General features: G+C 40.3%; 1 protein-coding gene across 1 annotated transcript; it reads left to right on the top strand.

Annotated features, from left to right (window-relative positions):
• Positions 1–15,073: 15,073 nt before the first annotated feature.
• On the top strand, positions 15,074–17,513 carry LOC115785000 (piggyBac transposable element-derived protein 4-like). Its single transcript, XM_030736423.1, has 2 exons — positions 15,074–15,361; positions 15,520–17,513. The coding sequence occupies exon 2, from the start codon at positions 16,038–16,040 to the stop codon at positions 17,214–17,216; it is 1,179 nt and encodes a 392-aa protein (XP_030592283.1). The 5' UTR covers positions 15,074–15,361; positions 15,520–16,037; the 3' UTR covers positions 17,217–17,513.
• Positions 17,514–20,032: the final 2,519 nt, after the last annotated feature.

Genomic DNA, 20,032 nt, shown 5'->3' with positions numbered 1-20,032 from the left:
GGCTCAGGAACGAGTTCTTGCCCCAAGTGGAGGAGTTCAAGTATCTCGGGGTCTTGTTCCCAAGTGATGGGAGAAGGGAGCGGGAGATCGACAGAAGGATCGGGGCTGCTTCTGCAGTGATGCGGATGCTGCACCGGTCTGTCGTGGTGAAGAGAGAGCTTAGTGTAAAAGTGAAGCTCTCGATTTACCGGTCGATCTACGTTCCTACCCTCACCTATGGTCACGAGCTTTGGGTAGTGACCGAAAGAATAAAATCGCGAATACAAGTGGCAGAAATGAGTTTCCTTCGAAGGGTGGCTGGCCTCTCCCTTAGAGATAAGGTGAGGAGTGCGACCATCCGGGAGGGGCTCAGAGTAAAGCCGCTGCTCCTCCACATCGAAAGGAGCCAGTTGAGGTGGCTCAGGCATCTGATTAGGATGCCTCCTGGTCGCCTCTTGGGTGAGGTGCTCCAGGCATGTCCCACCGGGAGGAGGCCCTGTGGTAGACCCAGGACACGCTGGAGGGATTATATCTCTCGGCTGGCCTGGGAACGCCTTGGGGTCCCTCCAGATGAGCTGGAGGAGGTGGCTGGGGAGAGGGAAGCCTGGGCTTCTTTGCTTAGGCTCCTGCCCCCACGACCCGGCTCCGGATAAGCGGGAGAGAATGGATAGATGGATGGATGTCTGATCTTGCATTCTGATTGGTTATAGGGACATGCAGGCTTTTATGGGTAATAGGAAGAGTCTTTTGGAGGCATTTGATAATTTACACTAGTCAGAGACGGTATTTAATGGTTTATGATGCGACATGATTGATTGGTGTATAGTACCTGTGGCAGTACTATTCAGGGGACCGGATGAAAAGCTCTGGCGGACCGGATGTGGCCCATGGGCCGCCAGCTGATGTTCCCTGCTTTATGACCTATAATAGCACAAGTCAGCCAGATCATATCTTTACATTTATACATGCTGTAGTACCATCTTGTGGAATATTTCAACTTACTATATATCAATAGAATCTTCATAACCCTAATTTTATAATATGTATGAAAGAAATCCATAGTAACTACAGGAAGCAGCTAAAAAGTGCATCGACCCACAAAAAAAGTGAAAATAGTTTTTCTTATGTACATATTTTACTAGATACAGAAATGCAAAATCTGTACTTCCTAATGAAAACAATAAAGTGCATAGATTGTGTTGTGTTTGTGCTTCTTACACAATTTCTGAGAACCTGTTAGTGGAAGGATAGAGCGCTCTGGGACACACTGAATGCATGATATGTAAGTGTAGATCCTCCGGTTTTATATGCAAAAAGAATTATTGCGCTATTGTATGTGGTTGTAATTCAACCAGTATTTAAAAATAGTTACGCATTTGCTGGTCACAAAAGGATAAATGCACTGACTAGGGTTTAATATTTTTCCCGAAAATGACATGAATCAAATCCCGGGAAATGACAAGCCATTTCCCGGGAATCCCGGGAAAAAGTTTATTTATTTTTTTATTTTAATTAGGCCTTCTGTAGCCTGTGTCGGCCTTAACCTATTGTGATATTGTAGAGGTAGCTTTCCAGCTATGTCCTGTTATGCCCAGTAGGGGGTAACGTCGGCTTGATTAATGCAATAAAACCTACATCTCGACATTCGAGTGCTCGAGCTATGCGGTGTTGTATCGTTCCTCAACACTCCCTTAACAAATATAATTCGAATATTCCTGCATTGTACATGGAATTATACCAAGCTATTTTACAACTGCTGGTACAAAACAATACGGTTCATCTCCACAGCATTGATAAAGGCTCAGCCACGCTGTCGTGGCGACATCTGTTGCGCTATATCTCCACCAGTGGAACGCTGTAATAGTCATTGAAAAGTTAACTACCGTACTACACTATAATATGACATAACACAGGGCCTTGAGTAATGCACTACGACTTGGTCATTGCCATTCTGGCAACAACAAATTTATAACACCGTGTCTGAGGGTTAAAGTAGGTTCGCTGTGAATCGTCTTTTGAAAAACTGGCCGATCCTTATAGCCTAAAAAATATACATTTTACTCAACTCCATTTTAAAAGCGAAATATGTTAAAGCAATCTATTTCATGATAATTTCTTCACACATTAGACCCGTATCCTAATTCATGATTGTTAGTAAGCGGCTGCAAACGAGGAAAAGAAACACTCGAAGTTAAACAGATATTTCTTTATTGTTCAGGGCAGGCATATTTTATAGGCTATATAATGCAATATAACAATATATAATAATATAAAATTATATAATACAAAATACCTTAGGGTAAACACATTGCCTACGATTTCAACAAATTAAAGAGGAAAAAAGTACAACTGTGTAATACCTCTATTAAAACGCTTGAGATGAAGGCTGAAGCCTTAAACGGAGGCTGAATGTGCCTGAAATGAAGAGTAATGCTTTTCGCATTAAACGAACCCTTCTCTCAATATTTCCTTAAATTTAACATTCTGAAGCTTTCTTTTCTTTCTGAAAGTCAAATCGACGCGCGCGACTTTTTTCCCGGTTTCCCGTCTAACGTTTCCCGGGAAACGGGAAATGGTTCTGATCGCATTTCCCGGGAATCCCGGATCCCGGGATTAAACCCTAGCACTGACATATTAATTGACATGTAAATGTATCCTTTTTTAAAAATGTCTTTTCTTTTCTTTTTTTTTAATTTATAGCATCTTAGTCTACTCAGTAATTCCAGTTGAAGCCCAACACTGATCATCTATTTGCTTGATGCATCCTCCAAATAAAGATTTAGACATTATACAAGAGAGCAAAGTTAGTGAGAGAAAGACATTTGTTTATCAAATACACTGTTTTGGTTGCCTGTTGGGGTATTTGAATGTATGGGTATGAGGAAATTTAACATTTAAATCTTGAGAACATCCAAGATCATCTTTGTTTCTGCATACAATCAGATTCCACACAGTCAAGAAAACAATATGAAGTCAATTTGTGCCAAACACATTATAAAAATAATGTCAGTGAGCAACCTAATTCCATACACCTGTGACACGGTGAACCCAATCCAGGGGGGGTACGTGTGTATTGGGGTTCTGTGCAGTATCACAGACCTCTGTATGTGTCGGTCAACTTCGGCTTGTTCAAAATGGAGCAGCCAGTCCTTACAAGTATGCAGAAATTTGAATGTATTACCACAGTTTTGAAGTTCATTGGCTCCCAGTTCAATACTGGATTACCTTTCGTTACCAACAAAAAAATACTACGTGTATCTGTAAAGAAATGTGCAATATAAAATAAGAATGTATTGACACCAACACTGATATAGATTCTTACCAAATACAGTGTTTGTGTTTTGGCTTGGACGCATTTGCATTCTATTGAAAACTGCATTCAGGTTTTTACTTAACAAATTCCCAAAGCTCACAGAATGGCCATTTGTATGCCTTGTTGTGATGTTTGGAAAGGAAATGTTAAAGTGACTGATGGCATAGATATGGCAGTTAATGGTCAAAGGTGTTAACTGAGAAAAGATTGCAGGTGGTGGTCCTAGTAGTTGTGGCTTGCTAACCTTAGCTGGTGGTAGGACTTTCTTCAAAGCATCTCTAACCATCAGCAGTGTTTTCATTCCCTAAATAAAAACAACAGCTTTTGAATCCTGCTGCCTTGCATCCTGCTGATTTCCTGCTTCTCTTTGGAAAAAATTTGAATAAGCTTGGAGTTGGTGTGGGAGTGGGGGTGGAGCAGACCTTTCCATAGAGAGATATAATATCGCTACTTCCAGTCAGTCTTTATAAACTGCAGTTTTTACAGATTCTGTGTTTCACAGAACTGACAGATAAGGATCTTCATCAAACATCATCAAGGTGAGTGCTGCTGTATGAACCCGTCTGGTGGGAAGCATAGCGCAGGCCAGTGCAAGAATGGCATAACAGAATCACTGCTTATTAAGGTTGTATCAAATTGTTGCTGTTTGAAGCGAAGCTGATTTGTAAATTATTCAACCTGCTCAGACCAACAATTTGTTCCACTCGTTCATTGTGAATAAAAACTTTGTCATTAGCTAGTAAATTTTTTAATTATTGACGATATCTAAGGTATACAAAATTATTCTAGGCCAGCATCAAATAACTGCATGAAAGAAATCATTCACTGAATACTTTAATTAAAATATAGAAATATTTTTGCACTTTTTTTCAAAAATTGTCCAAATTTCACGAATTAACATGAGTACAGGATTTCAGTTAACTTCACATAAAAATTATTTTTAGTTAAAATAAGATATACAGGGCCAGTCAAATGTTTGGACACAATGTAACTGGTTCTGCATACCCACATTAAAAGTTACAGATATGTGAGCAATAGAGGACAGAGGTGTTTATTTCAGTACCTCAGTTTGAAGAGGAAGTCTGTGTTTTATGGTGATGAAGCGGTCAATATTGATCTTGTAGAATTATCCAGTGGCCTTTGAGTCCTCTACAACAACAACAGAGTCAGCTGATATTTCTGTGAGATTTATAAATATTTCCTGTCCACAGGTGTGACCAGGATAGCGTTTTATCCTTTTTAGACATGCTGCTTTGCTGGTGGTTGGTCTTGTGAGCACAGGCTGAAGCAGCTTGTGTGCCTTCATCATCTTTTACTGGTTATGAGCAACAGTTCTGATTCCAGTACTTCCAATATGAAACTTACATTTATTAAATACACGTTGAGCATTTGAGAGAAAAAAAAGGGTAGTTATGTTGTCAAATGTGCACATATATGATTATTCTATTACTAAGGGAATATCATCAGTTCATGTAATTCAGTGGTTTTTCTGTTCTTCAGATAACTGGAAACATACAGTAAGAGTTTGACTCTGGTGATTTGTAAACTACAAAGTTACAGCCACACTAACCAGTCGAGGAACCAGCAAACTAGCAGGTTTTGTGTTTTCCTAATTAAAATGATGGTTTTGTCAGTCTCAGAAAGCAGCTTCAGTTCCTCATCAGAATGAACTCTATGACGGCAGCTTGAGAGCTGAAAATGGCTGAAATGGTTATAAATAAATAAATGGTTACAAATAAATAAATGGCTATAAATAAACAAATTCTGCTGTCAGTCCATGTGCGGTGTGTTTAGCACCCATGTTAGCAGTATACTGTGACTCTCCTTTTGGCACTCACCCAGAAGAAGTGAGCAGCATATAGAACCAGTTTCAGGCTTCCTGGAAACCTATTATCTACATAGAAAGAGAAGAAATTTCTAAGTGACTTGTAAAGAGATTATTTTGTAAGAACTCATACTTTACATTATAAAAGCATGTTTTCATGATATGGTGACTTTAAATTATTGTAAGTGTATTTTTATTCATAAAAACATTTATTTATGAATTTATGTATGTTTTTCACTCATGATCAGCCTTGGGTTTCAATCAACTGTTTCCTAACTTCATCTCTTATGAGAGACTGTCAGCTGTTCAGTAACATTTATTTCTATAATCTCATATTCATAAATCACTAGTTTGTACATCACTTACTGCTGAAACAGCACAGCAGACTTCTTCAGTCTCATTCCTGGATTTGTGTGTGTTTCTTCTTGTTCCAGTTTACTTCTGTCTAAAACATCATGAGGAACATGTGCGTTCTCATCCTCCTGCTGCTTTTCCTCACTCCTATGTGTGCACAACTGATGCACTTCACACAGTACCCTTACTCTGATGGGACGACTTGGAAAAATGCACAGGCCTTCTGCAGGAAGAATCACATCGACCTGGTCACAATCCAAGATGATCAAGAGAATACATTTTTCAGTGGATATGGATGGATTGGATTATATCGAGAGAATGCATCAAGTCCATGGAAATGGTCCAGAGGAGACAAAATGACTAACTTCACCAATTGGGACACTGATGGTAAGTTGAATGTGACTTAGTTAAGTTTTCAAGCATTAATGCCTTCAGTTGCAGGTCAGTGGAACACAATTTCAGTCCTTATTTGAAATCCATCCAAGTGTTTTTATCTGTGCTCTGCATCTCTCACTTCTTGCAGAGCCAAACCCACTGGGGGACTGTGTATACAAGGACAAAGGCAAATGGAAGACTGACAACTGTGCTGCCAAACATTCTTTCATCTGCTATGATGGGCTGGTTCTGGTGAAGGAGAATAAAACATGGGAGGAGGCCTTAGACCACTGCAGGTCTCTGGGTGGAGTGGACACAGCCTCGTTATACTGGAATCACAGATATGACTTGGCCACCCTGATCACTCCAGAAGACCTCAACACTGCTCGCAAGAGCGCACAAGCAGCTACCACTGATGAGGTTGGCTACTTTTCTCCACTGTATTTGTGTTGGTGAGAAACTCACACTTTTGTTTATATATATTTCTCTACTCGATGTTGGCAGGTGTGGACAGGCATGCGTTTCCTGGCTGGTGAGTGGCTGTGGGTGGGTGGAGAACAGATGCAATATGAAAATATTCCAAGCTGTCCGACTGACAGCTCCTGTGGCGTCCTTGAGAAGAGCGGCACTGCACCCTTCAGCACAAGAGACTGCCAGCTGAGGAGGAACTTCTTCTGTTACAAAAGACCTTAAACTCACTGACTTCATTTTTATGTTGAGCATAAATTTGAGGAATTTGTACTTGAATTTCCATTTCCTGACACATACATGTGCATACACTATGACTCATAAGCTTGTCACCCCCCCAAAATTCACAAGTTTATGAAAATCCATTGTTTTATTTATCATATGTGTTACAAGGCAAATAGGAAACATATTCAAGTCACTGACAAGGTTAAAAAATAGTATTTTTACTTGAAATAACAATTTTGTCAGGCTTCTCCTGACGTACAATAATTTTCTTTCTTTTTTTTATTGAAATAGTTTCTAGTACCCCAGCTCTTATCACAGCCCCTGATTCTGACCCCTCTGTTTCAGTCCCTAGCTCTGCTGTTTTTACTCAGTTTATCTCTGAGACTTGAGTCTGAGAGGATGCAGTTGGCCATATTAAGCCATCAGGTTCCCTCTGTGATCTTATCCCTCCATGATTTTTTAAAGAAATTTTATCCAGCACAGGGCAGCCTGTTCTTGCCATTATAACCAGCAGTCTGTCCTCAGGTGTGGTACCTGCTAATTCAGTCACTGCTTAAGAAACCTGGCCTTGAACACACTGTGCTGGCTAATTCTCGGCCTATTTCCAAGCTGCCTTTTCTTTCTAAGGTTTTAGAAAAAACTGTATATTGTCATTAGATGAGAATAGCATCCTGGAGGTTTTTCAGTCAGGTTTTAAAACCCTTCATAGCACAAAATCCGCTTTAATAAAGGTTTTTAATGACATCTTTCATGCATCTGGTAACCACATTGTGCTTGTTTTGCTTGACTTAACTGCTGCTTTTGATACAGTAGACCACAACATTTTAATATCTCGATTACATCACTTCTAGAGTTCAATCCTTAACTGGGTCCCAATGATAGAATGACAACACACACAAATTTTAACAAAACAATGTGATAAATGTAATTGTTGGCTTAAAAATCTTTGACTTAATTCATCTGAAGAATCCAGATCCTGTTGTTCTGAAATGTACCATCAGTGCACTGAACATACAAGCCCGCACATATAAAAATAATAGTTTGTTTCTATATGAACACTGAAGGTAGTATCACTTGATCACTTGACAGTTCTATTCCACACAGAACTCCAAAAGTAAATAACACCTGTTAGGGATTATTTTTTACTCAATGAATAAAAGACAAATGTTTAAAGGTAAACTCCAACAAATTAATTAATAAACAGTGGATCAACCAAATAATAAACAATTAAATAATACATTAGACAGAGAGCAACAGGAAGTGCCAGACTAAATTCTCTGTCTGAAATCTGGGTCATGAAAAACCAGCTAGAACAAGGTTGAATGACGAAGGTCAACTCGTAGTGCCCAGAGATTGTTTATGTTTAGATAAGAGGCAGTATGAAGATGTTATGGTTAGACAGGAACACGAGCTCAGAGAGAGAGAGAGAGAGAGAGAGAGCACACGTAGGCCGGCTGCATATGCATGTGTGATTTCTTTCTGATTCTTTAACTTTTCTCCACTAATTGTCTCTAATATGATAGAGCCAGGGACCCACAAGTGTGCTCCCCTTTAAAAGAAAAGAAATAAAAGTAATTAATTAATTAAATGAATTAAATAAATGAAACAAAACAATATTTGCTTCTCAGTATTTATAAGGGGTTTACGTCAATTCTTCCAATCACTGAGATCATTGTTCTATATATTTATGTAAATATGCATGTTGTCATACATATGTTCATACACACACACACACACACACACACACACACACGCACAGAGGCCTCCTCATTCACACTTTTAGTTGCAACTTTTACTAACAATTTCTTGCCAATTTATTAGTCTCTATTTATTCACACAACACTTGTTGTTACAATTTGTATTTTCTGCCAACATATACCATGAAAAGATCACCTGAAATATTGGTTATGTCCAATTCCTATTTCGTCTGAGAGAGAGAGCTTACAGTAGATCTCTTCACCAAGCAGTGGCGGTTTCTGATATGGGCGACATGGGCAGCCGCCCAGGGCGGCATTTCATCTAGGGCGGCATGACCGCCCCCCTTCCCCCAATGCATTGCGATCACCGCAGCAGCGCCTACCGCACTACTCCACTTGTGGGGTAATGGGCGCCCTCTGCCTGCTGTGTATTGCATGTAGCTTTCTGCAATGGTCAGACAGGTTGTAACAGAAGGAAAGAGGCAGGCGGGGGATTCTCTGTCTCGCTGTCACTGCTTCACTAGATCGTCACACACACACACAGCGCTGCCCCGCCCCCTTCTCCTGCGAGTCAAGTGAAGCAGTGATGGCGTGAGAGTGAGACAGTCAGCCGGGTTCATTCATTCATGCCTGTACAGTTTTGGCCTGGTTACAGCCAACAGTAACTGCTGAATTATAAATAAAGGCAACTCACCCAAAGCTCTGTATATTTACCTCCGCCAAGGAGGTTATGTTTTCGGTTGCGTTGTTTGTTTGTCTGTCTGTCTGTTTGTCAGCAGAATTACTCCAAAAGTTATGAACGGATGTCACTGAAATTTTGTGGAGCGGTTGGAAATGACAAGAGGAAGCAGTGATTAAATTTTGGCGGCGATTCAAATCACGATCTGGATCCAGGAATTTTTTTAAGGATTCTTCAGTATTGCGGGATACAGGCAGAGCCTTCCCCTTTAAGAGACACCACCCACTTTTCTCTGCCCCGTGTGTGTGTATGCGGGCTAGCGTGGGAGATGAGCGCGAGGGAAAAAGTGTGTTCGGTGGCGGTGGAAAAAGGAATAAATGTTCTGTTGCTAAAATCCTTCGACTTGCTGCATTTCTCCGCCTTGCTAAAGGTGACCCACATGGATGAGCAAGTTAGTTACCAGCCACGAGCCAAGCGAAGTAGAGACCAGAGGTCTCCCTACTACGGTTAGGAGCCGCGATCTGGTCGAGGTAACACACTATTGCGGGATAGGGGGTTATTGTTGTCTGGGAAAGATGAAAGATTATTTCAAAGTATTTAGATACACGTATTACAGCGTCAGTGACCCTATGGCCTTGGCGGAGGTTTGCGCTCTCTGAGTGCTTCTAGTTAAATATATATCACACCTGGTGCTATTAACATGAGTTTCAATGGAGGTTTTGTTGTGTTGGGCTGGCAACTGTCAGTCAGATCTGACAACCCTGTGGATGGGCGGTGGTTATAACCTATTCAGCTTCAGTGCAAATTACGGCAGATGGAAAGGAAAAGGTCAAAGCCATCAGGTGTGCAGTTTAGGAAAAAGAGAAAAGAACAACAGGAGAAATAAGCAAAGATGAAGGTAAGCAGAAGCTGTGTAATATTTCAGTTTCTTCCATGTTTTTTCAAATAAAATTTAAAAGAAATTCTGAGTGTGCCTCTGATGGTGGGGAGACCTTCAGTTAAAAGCTGTCTGTCAGACCATGGCAGAAAGCTACATGCACCACACAGCAGGTGCTCATTACCCCCCAAGTGGAGTAGTGCGGTAGGCGCTGCTGCGCGATTGCTATGGGGGGTTGGGGTAGGGGTGGGAGGGCGCCGGCAGGGATGCTCGCCCAGGGCGCCAAACAGGCTAGGACCGCCACTGTCACCAAGTATGTCATTATTCTTAAAGTCTAGGCCACTGGCCACTGACCACAGGTGTGACATGTAAATTAGCTCTATTTAATGTCTTTATGTGATTTTCAAAACGCCACCACCATGGCACGACTTTAAGATTGAACAGTACATTTTGGACTCTACTGCTCAAATGTCACTACTCGTCATCTTTCATGGTATAAAAGCCAATTCTCAAACACCATGCTTCATGCTGTGGGTATTAGGAGTTATCTCCATTCAATAGAAAATTTTCCAGCCACACACACTTCTAAGTTTTAACAAATAAATAAATTTGATCAATAGTCTAATGCTATAGGGCAGTTTTACGTTTCCTTCATCTCTCACAATCCTTTTTCACTCATTTCAACTCTTATCACTTCACTTATTTTGTTTCTTTTACCCATTTTTTAAATTTATTTAATGTCAACCCCTTTTTGTTTTTCTGATGCTTTAATATTTTCAAGCCTCTAAAATGTGTTCTCTCGTTACCTTACCTCCTCCTTACTCACCAAAAAGTTTAATGTCCAATTTTGCAGAATTCAGTTATTTAAAAACAACAGGTTTCTGCTTACCTTGTTTATGAGGCACCCCTGTGAGTGTTTTGAGGAGTTAAAGTCCCAAGGTGAGTCCTGGAGAAAATATTCCTCTTTGTCCTCTTTTGCCAATCATCCTCCTTCACAAATGACCTGTCATTACCTGTTATCAGTCCTTTTCACATCGGGGTCACCATTTGACAGGTAAACAGGTTGTTTATGAAGAAAGACACCTGAAACACTTTAATTAAAAAAGCAAGACCTTTAATATATTAAACTTAATTGATTTTCCTAAAATAAAAGCCAGTATAACAGTCTAATGCCTTGATCATCACAAATTGAGGTATTTTATGTTAAATTGCTGATTAATTTCAAGAAAAGGTTTCCGTGACGAACACAGTTTTAATGAAACCTTAAAAAAAAGTTAGAGGAAAAAATGAAGCAGTATGTGTGAATATTTTGTGACACACAGTTGAATCAAAGACACAAAACAAAGTGCCAAACCTTGAGCTCCCGCTCTGTTACAAAGTAAACATACAGAACTAAAAAACTTTCATGCATTTACATTTATTTATTTGGTAGATTTGTTTAAAGCTAAGATTATAAGAGAAAAGCAGAGAACATATGAATTTTGAATCTCTAAACAATTTGATATTAAATAAGACAGTAAAGCAGTGGTTCTCAAATCCAGGCCTCATGGCCCCGTGTGCTGCAGGTTTTAGATGTGTCTCTGCTTCAACACACCTGAATCACATATAGAAGTCATTAGCAGGACTCTGGAGAACTTGACTGCATACTGAGGAGGTCATTCAGCCATTTGATTCAGGTGTTTTAGATCAGGGACACATCTAAAACCTGCAGGACACCGGGCCACGAGGCCTGGATTTGAGAACCACTGCAGTAAAGTAAAAATCCAGAAGCTAATAATACACAAATCAATATGCCCTTTTGATAAATAAGGTAAATTATTGAGACATAAACAGAGTTTATGTCTCAAAAGGAGGGATATGGACTAGGAGAAAATTAAAGATTTAACTAATAAAGATTTCTCAGTTTCATTCTAACAGGAGCCTGAACACTGGGTGCTGCAGGGACTGGACTGATCAGCTACCAAAAGAAACTCTGGTGCAGATCAAGGTGTTCAAGATCATACCAACTGACTCATAATTTGTTTTGATAATTTGTCATTGGAAGGCCACAGGAATATAATCTCCTTTGTTTCTTGTAACACTGATTATTGTTTTTTCTTGACATGAGGTCTAAGGAGGGACACGTCCTGATTTCAGTTAGATGATCACAGAAAACTATTTTGCTGTGAGCTCTGTGGAAAAGGTCAACAAAGGAGGGAAGTGTGAGTATGACCTCTGATCCGAGAATTACCACAACATTTCAGACTCACCTGACTTTGATTTTGACTGACTGCACTACATGGTGTTATTCAGAAAAAGACAAATAAAGATACACAAATACACAAAATAAATAAATGAAGTCATGAAAGTAAAATAATCAAGTTTCTCTCACTAACACTAAAAGTGTGTCACTCTTAAATAGAAAGCAGACTGTTTGTATATGATGTAAGCCAGAATTCAGTCCAATTAGTTTTCTTTTTAGGACAACAATATGGCAAATTTTCCATTACACTAACATTCAATAACATTAAATAGTTTTTTTTATTTTTGTATTTTTATTTTATCTTTCTAATCAATTTTTAAAGACAAAATAAATGGCTAAATTCTGAAATGTCAAATATAAGGTTTGGGGGCCAGAATGGGCCAGTAAATTCTGGTTTACTGGGTATTTCTGGAGGCCAAAAGGAGGGAGCTACTCGAAAACTTTATAATTTTATCAATTAAGCAAAAAAGTAAAGAACAGATCCAAATCTGGCTCCTTTCCAAAAACTCCCTGTTGAAGTGCCATAGGCAATGTATTGTTGGATCTTGGTATCACAATTTTATATATGTTTGTTTTTCTTTGTTTGCTTCTACCTTTAGTCTTTAGTGTTTTTGTTTTCATTTTATTCCATAGGTATAACACATGCACCCATGTGCAAATTTAAACTGTAGGATTCTAAGATGACTAATCATAGACTTGTGTGAGCTTTAGTATATATATTTTTTTTCCTGGTTTCTGACCTAAATCTGTGTTAAGTGTTGATTTCAGAGCATTAATTCCTCTTTATTTTTATCTGAATCATTTCTAGAATAGAAACATTTAGTTTGGGTTAAAACTAATCAAGAGATCTTTAACATGAAGACACTGAATAATAGATCTTTCAAACATACACTTCTGCTGTTAAATGTGTCTCTTGGCAAATTGTAGTGTGCATTTCTAGGGGCACTGCCCCATACTAAATCTAGACTTCAACCACTGTGCAGAGTGGCAGTCACCTTCTCAGTTGTCCTGCTTAAACGGACAGTGGATGTGTGCACAACACATCTTCCAGCAATGCACTCAACAGGTAGAAATGAAGCTGGGAATGAGGTGTCTGTTCCCTGCAAGCACCAAACTTCTACTGGCTTGCCATAAAAATATCTGTCTGGGTGGGGATTGAGCCAAGAAACTTGTGCAACAACATGTTTAAATGTACTGCATTTTGACACAACATTGACAAAAATGAACTGCTTTATAATGGCTGGCCGTGGTTCTGCAGGGAAAGCAGGGATGTCCAAACTTTCGGGCCAGCCCACTTTCGGGCCAGCCCACTTCCGGTCCGCAAATTGATGTCAAAAATAACATACAATTTGGCCCTTTAAGTTACTTTTTTTGACATTTCGCCTTCCCGTCCAATTAAAAGGGTTAAGCAAAATGTCAAAAAAGTAACTTGAAGAGCCAAATTGTATGTTATTTTTGATATCAATTAGTGGACCGGAAGTTTCCCGTGGGGCCGGAAGTGGCCCGCGGGCTGCAAGTTTGGACACCCCTGTGCTAAAGGGTCAGTAACTGGTTCCTCAAAACTGTTAGCATCTCCACACCACTTAGCATAAACATGTGCTGGCCTTTCTGCTCTGGATCCATCTATGGAATAAGTCACATTCTGATATGTTACCCTGTTGCATGTCATGGCAAAGCAGTCAACATCAGTGATACCATTTTGAGGGAACATCTGATGATACATTTTCAACAATGCATGCCTGTCAGCCTCATTTAAGATTTTCTGGTGGAATGGAGACAGAGGCACCGCTGTGCACGTTTCCAAGAGAAGTTTTTCTGCAGACACCAAAGCACTGTGCTTTACATAAAGCATATCAGTTGTGTCATTAAGTAACAAAGTTCCAGGTATTTGTGAATGCAAAATCTTAGCAATTTCAGCCTCATATTGGCATGTCCATGGCATGCTAAGTTGTTGATTCTGCAGAAATTTCCTCATAATCTGGACTTCAATTGTTATATTGTTGTGATGAAATTTCCCCAGTGTTCCATTGAAACGCTCAAATGGAAAACACCAAAATGTCTTCAGGTGTCAAGTTGCCACTTCCAGTCTATTGATGGATATGACTCTGGAGCAGAATATGTTGCAAGCCTGAACAAAGTCATACCACATGTCATAGTGACTGTTGCTGATCAGCCCTTTCAGACAAAACAGTGAGTAAATGGTAGTCCAGTTTTTTCACTGATCGGCTGTAACTCCTGTAAAACCGGTAGCAATCCATAAGGGGATTCTTCCAACCTCACTGGGTACTTTGATGTTTTCCACTCTTATTTGCAGTTCATCAAGGCTCTTTGTTGATAAAATTCCCAGTTCTACCCAAAGTCGGAACACATGTCTTGCTGTACCTAGGAGAGGAGGTTGTGCATTGGATCTATGACAACAAATCTGATGGCATCACAGTAACTCAAACAGAACAGTTCTGACCATCTGGCTCCATACTTGTGTTTGATTCTCTTCTGTGTTTGTGATCTTTTGATGTGTGTGGCTCCCATGAGGACCGCTCAAACTCTGAGTAGTCTTTTTCACCTGCAGACACTTTCTTCTTGAACGCCTTCAAACACTTGTGGCAACCTGCAAGAGGACACCCCTTAATACCGACGGGAGCGCCCGCGCTGCCATTTGCATATGCATTTTGTAACCTCGGTAGAACCGCAACCAAATAAAAGAGACAGTAACACTTTTTTGCATCTAAAACCAGAGGAATTACACTTACATTTTGTGCATTCAGTGTGTCCCAGGGTACTGCATCTTTTCTCTAACAGGTTTGTAGAAATCTTGTAAAAAGCGCAAACAATAAAAATATTATAATCCAGACGCGGCGGCTTTTTTGATGCAATTAGCTGTTCACGGGGATTCCTACATTAAAATGCATGTCATCACGATGTCAGCATCAACTATCTCTGATTTTTTTGGCGCGTAATTGAACACAACATCAGGAAGTGACGTCATCTCCCGGGAAATCTGTTCGCCTCGCTTGTAGTCGTACTCTCGCTGCCGCTTGTAGTCGCACTCTCGCTGTCTCTCCTAGTTGGATTCTCGTTTGAAAAAACACAGACACACATAGATCGCACACATTACAAACTTGCCACAAACACACTACACACTGCCACACAAAAAATAATGGTACCGCGAAAACCCGGACCCGCGAAACGGTACTCCGTACACGAAGCTTTGGCGCTAATCACCGCGCCGGATGAAGATGGGGCTTCGGTCCACTCCTCTGGTCCGGATTCGGCTGATAGTGGCGATGAAGCGGACTTCCTTGAAGGCCTGGATCCGTGCCATGACATGTATGTATATATTCATGAAATATTGGGTTTATTTTTTTAGATAGAGAAAAGTAAGGAAAATATACAACTGTAAGAATTTCGCGCCAAATACGCACTGTTACTTTATTACTCTCATGCTAAACACGCGTAACACATCGTGTAACTTCTCCTGTGTGCAGTGTTGCTGATGTTGAGGAGGAGATATTTGATGGATCCTCTTCCACTGAGCCACCCTGCACTGTGGAGGAAGGCAGAGGGCGAGACAGGAGTCGGAGGAGTCGGCCTCCAGCAAAGCGGGGAAATCGCTCCAGATCAGAGAGACTCTCTGGTGATGTAGCTGCCTGGAAAAATGAAACCGAACCTGACAGTTTGCCACGTCCCCTACCACATTTCCTGCCTAAAAGAAGGCCAGGTGTGCAGCCACCTCTCTCAGAATTTGTGGACAGTCCAGCTCCATCAGAACTATTCAAGCAGTTTTTTGATCAGGCAGCTATCAAAACATTATGTGTAAACACAAACAAAAATGCAGCCAAAAATATTGCTGCTGGGAAAAAATTCAGATGGACTGACATTACAGAGACTGAGATGTATCAGTACATTGGGCTGACACTGTACATGGGGCTTCTGAAGCGGCCGAAGATCAAAGATTTTTTGGTGCACCAGTTCCATCTTCCGTGTGCCGTATCCTCCTCAGGTCATGCCCAGAGATCGCTTCTACAACATCGCCTGGAACATCCATATGAGTGACCCTGCAGAAGATGCTCTCAATGACAGCAGGAAAGGCACGGATAATTATGACTGCCTGCACAGAATTCGCCCTCTGTATGACAGCTTACGTGTAGCCTGCAAAGCTGTTTACCACCCCCAGCAACACCTTTCGGTGGATGAGCGCATGGTAGCCACCAAAGCCCGAATTGCTCTGAAGCAATACATAAAGAACAAACCCACAAAGTGGGGGATAAAACTTTTTGTGCTGTCTGACAACACAGGCTACACGGTTGACTTCAGCATTTACACAGGCAGGTCCACTCTGGTAAGTGGGAAGGGGCTGTCGTTTGATGCTGTGATGTCACTCATCCAAAAAAGCTACCTGGGATCTGGTTATCACATTTATTGTGATAATTTTTACACCAGCCCAGCACTTTTCAGGCACCTGCATGGCCTGGGATTTGGAGCCTGTGGCACATTTCGGGACACAAGAATTGGCATTCCAAAAACAAAAGAAAATGCCCTGACCAAAAAATCTCCAAGAGGGACCATCAGGTGGATCAGAGAGGGACCTCTCATCTTCATCAAATGGATGGACACTAGGGAGGTGAGTGTGTGCTCCACCCTGCACACTGCCTTTTCAGGGGACACTGTCAAGAGAGCATGCAAGGTTGGTGGGAAACACAGAGCAATTGAGGTGCAGGTGCCAACAGCTGTAAAGGACTACAACCAATTCATGGGTGGGGTTGACCTTTCAGACCAGCTAATTGGCTCCTATTCCTCATGGAGAAAGAGCAGGAAATGGTATGTCACAGTGCTGCATCATTTCATTGACATTGCTGTAACTAACAGCTATTTGCTCAGCAAGCAGCTGTGTAGCAGACTGAAGCAGCAACCAATGACACACCAGGCCTTCCAGGAACTGCTGACAGCTGAGCTCTGTGGGGTCCCCTCACAACCAGTCCTGGAGAGCTATCACCATTTTCCTGTTGCCATTTTTGAAGGGGCACCTGACCAGAAAAAGGCCACACAGGGGCGCAGGAAGTGCAGGCTGTGTGGGAAGTGCACTCCCTTCATGTGTGAGGCATGTAAAGTACCTCTGTGTGTCATTGTGGACAGGAACTGTCACAAGACCTACCACAGCTCCGCTTGTGGTACTGAGAAGTGACATTTTATTATGTCTTTCTGTTTTTTAGTTCTTGGGACACTTGGATCTTGATTGTACTATTGTAAATAATTGCTCTGAGGTAAATGCTGTATTTTTTGCAAATTGTGCCAATACAATTTTTATGTGAATTTTTGATACACTAAAAATAAGCGTTTTTCAATAATCTCAATAATCTATCACAGCTCCACTGGTGCTAATGAAATGGAAAGTTTTAACAATGCCTTTCTTTTTATGAATTCCTGGGACAGTTAAAAATTTGATTGCACTTTTGTAAATAGTTTATTTTTGATATATATGCTGTCTTTTTGCAAATTGTTCATAATATTTAATTTTTCGTTTTTGCTACAGTTTATAAAAATGAGTGTATCTCCAAAATGAAGTTATAGATGCACTCCAAATAAATTTTCTGTGTTTTGAAAGACATCTGTGCATCTTTTTCTCATTTACAATTTTGAGGGATACAGCTATGGATTTTATTTATCTAGAAAAATATGTAAAAATAAAAAACGATTTTTATTTTTTTGTGGATTAGTGCACTTTTTAGCTAATTTCTGTAGTTGTTATGGATTTATTTCATACATATTATTAAAATTTGGGATGTAAGGATTCTATTGATGTATAGACAGTTGAAATAGTCCAAAAAATGGCACTACAGCATGTAAAAATGTAAAAATGTTCTGGGTTAAATGTATGTTAATACCTTCCTTCACACATTAAGACATAAGCCTTTCATATTGATAATAAAAATTAATGATGATTTTTTGTTTCAATTACCTCTATATGCTCCATGTCCAGCAAAGCCTCCACATTTTCCAGTCCCAGGGATATCTGAAGACAGACAAAGCAGAGCTGCCCTGTAAACCTGGTGCCTTATGAAGGAGCTATCTTGCAAAATAACTCCACTCCAAAGGTCTTGGAGCTCATCAACCAAGGGTTCTAAAAAAGAATTTATGTTCAGGGATGGTTCTTTTGGGCCTGGTATTAGTCCAACAAGAATCATATTTTTCTCTTTAAAACGGTCTTCATGTGGTAGATTCAAAATGACCAGGTAGATTGCTCCTACTGAATATGGTGCATTTTTGAAATGCTGGAACCAGACCACATTCAGCATCAAGGCCAAATTATTTGGCTCTGGAAGAAAAGGCTGTCCATCCACATACCAGTAATCACGCCACACTTGTCCATCATACACATCCCCTAACACACCTTCAGGTATTTTCCACCTCCGCCATTCTTCACATTTCTCTTGAAATCCAGGTCTTCTAATAAATGCTTCCAGAGACTGTACAACGCTTTTGTAATGGTAAGGTCTTATGGGATAGACATACTCTTTACCCTTGGCAGATTTAGCTCTTCTAAGTAAGGCAGAGCCACATTTCTTTCTCTTTGCAGCCATTGGGTGCTTGTAGAATTTGATGTATCCGCATGTCTTGCACTCCCTAGTTCCATCTTGTCTCACATCATAGGTTTCATCCACAGTGTACACCGTCATACATTTTGGACACACCACATACTGTAAGAAGTTGTCACAGAAAACACCTGTCCATCTCCTCAAAGAGAATACATTTTTGGAATATTGTTGGCAAAGGCATTTAAGGAATCAGCACAGAGGACATTGGCAATTATCCACATGAATTGTTTGATGCACAGAAGAAGTGATGTAACGGCATTGTCGGAAATCTTGAAGGTTGTTTGCCATGACAAAATCATCATGGCCAGAAGTTTCATCAGCAGGTCTTTATTTTCTTCAGCCTGATCATTTACATCTCCCTTATTATAATACAAGCCAGGATCAGTTTCACTCTGCTTCTCCAGCTCAGCTTTCCTCCTCTTCATCCTGAAAACGTGAAAATTTAAATTTGAAACACATGTGCTGGCAGTAATTCTTCCCAGCCAGCAGGTGGTGGTGTTTTCAAGTTAAGTTTGTTATTGAACAGTAGAGTGAGTTCAGAAACACATGTTTAATGGCCGTTACAGGCAGTTTATCAGTCTTCATGTAATCCTTCTTCATCCTGTCTTGTTGTTTAGAGAAGGCACTGCTTATAAGTATTTTGTGTTATTTTATTACATCTGAGACAACATTGAGCTGTATTTGTGGGCATTTATGCTGAAAAAGGTTGATGTTTGTAAGGCTGATTGTGACATGTTATTTACACAGTATTAAGTATTTGTACCCTTACTATTTGTATTCTAAATCATGTTTTTCATCTTTATTTGTAGTTTCACTCGTTTGTCATTGAAAGCAACGTCCATTAAAGTGACATACGCCTGTCAATCATCTGAGAGTTTATCTATCTGCACAACTGTTACCTGGAAACACAGTGGGGGCAGAACAATGAAAAAGCACAGATCTACACAACAAGCAGTGAATGTTTACGTCGAAGATCTACTATATAAACTAAAGATGTCTCAAAAAGCTGGAAAGGCTCCGTCAACTCGCTCTAGCAAGACACACCTGTCAAATTCAAGTAAGTCGTCTGCAAGCATGGCTGCTGTAAATGCAAGGGCGAAAGCTGAAGCAGCTCACACTAGAGCAGAATTTGCTAAAAAGGAAATCGCAATGAAAGTTAAGAAAGCAGAACTTGAAACCACATTACTGGTTCTGCAACACCAGTGTGATGCAGAGGCAGCTCATGCTGAGGCAAACGTTTATGAGGCAGCTGCTAATGAAGAAGAACATATGTCTCGACCAGAACAGCAAAATGATGATTCTTTAGAACGCACTGGCAATTATGTCAAAGAACAACTTGTCTTAAAAGGTAGTCTAACTCCATTTGATATTCTAGAGTACAATGAAGTACTTGCAGCCACGACAT

This window comes from Archocentrus centrarchus, chromosome 8 (assembly GCF_007364275.1).
Source record: "Archocentrus centrarchus isolate MPI-CPG fArcCen1 chromosome 8, fArcCen1, whole genome shotgun sequence".
Taxonomy (NCBI): Eukaryota; Metazoa; Chordata; class Actinopteri; order Cichliformes; family Cichlidae; genus Archocentrus; species Archocentrus centrarchus.
The sequence above is the reverse complement of the archived record's forward strand: the minus strand, read 5'-3'. Positions and strand labels throughout refer to the sequence as shown.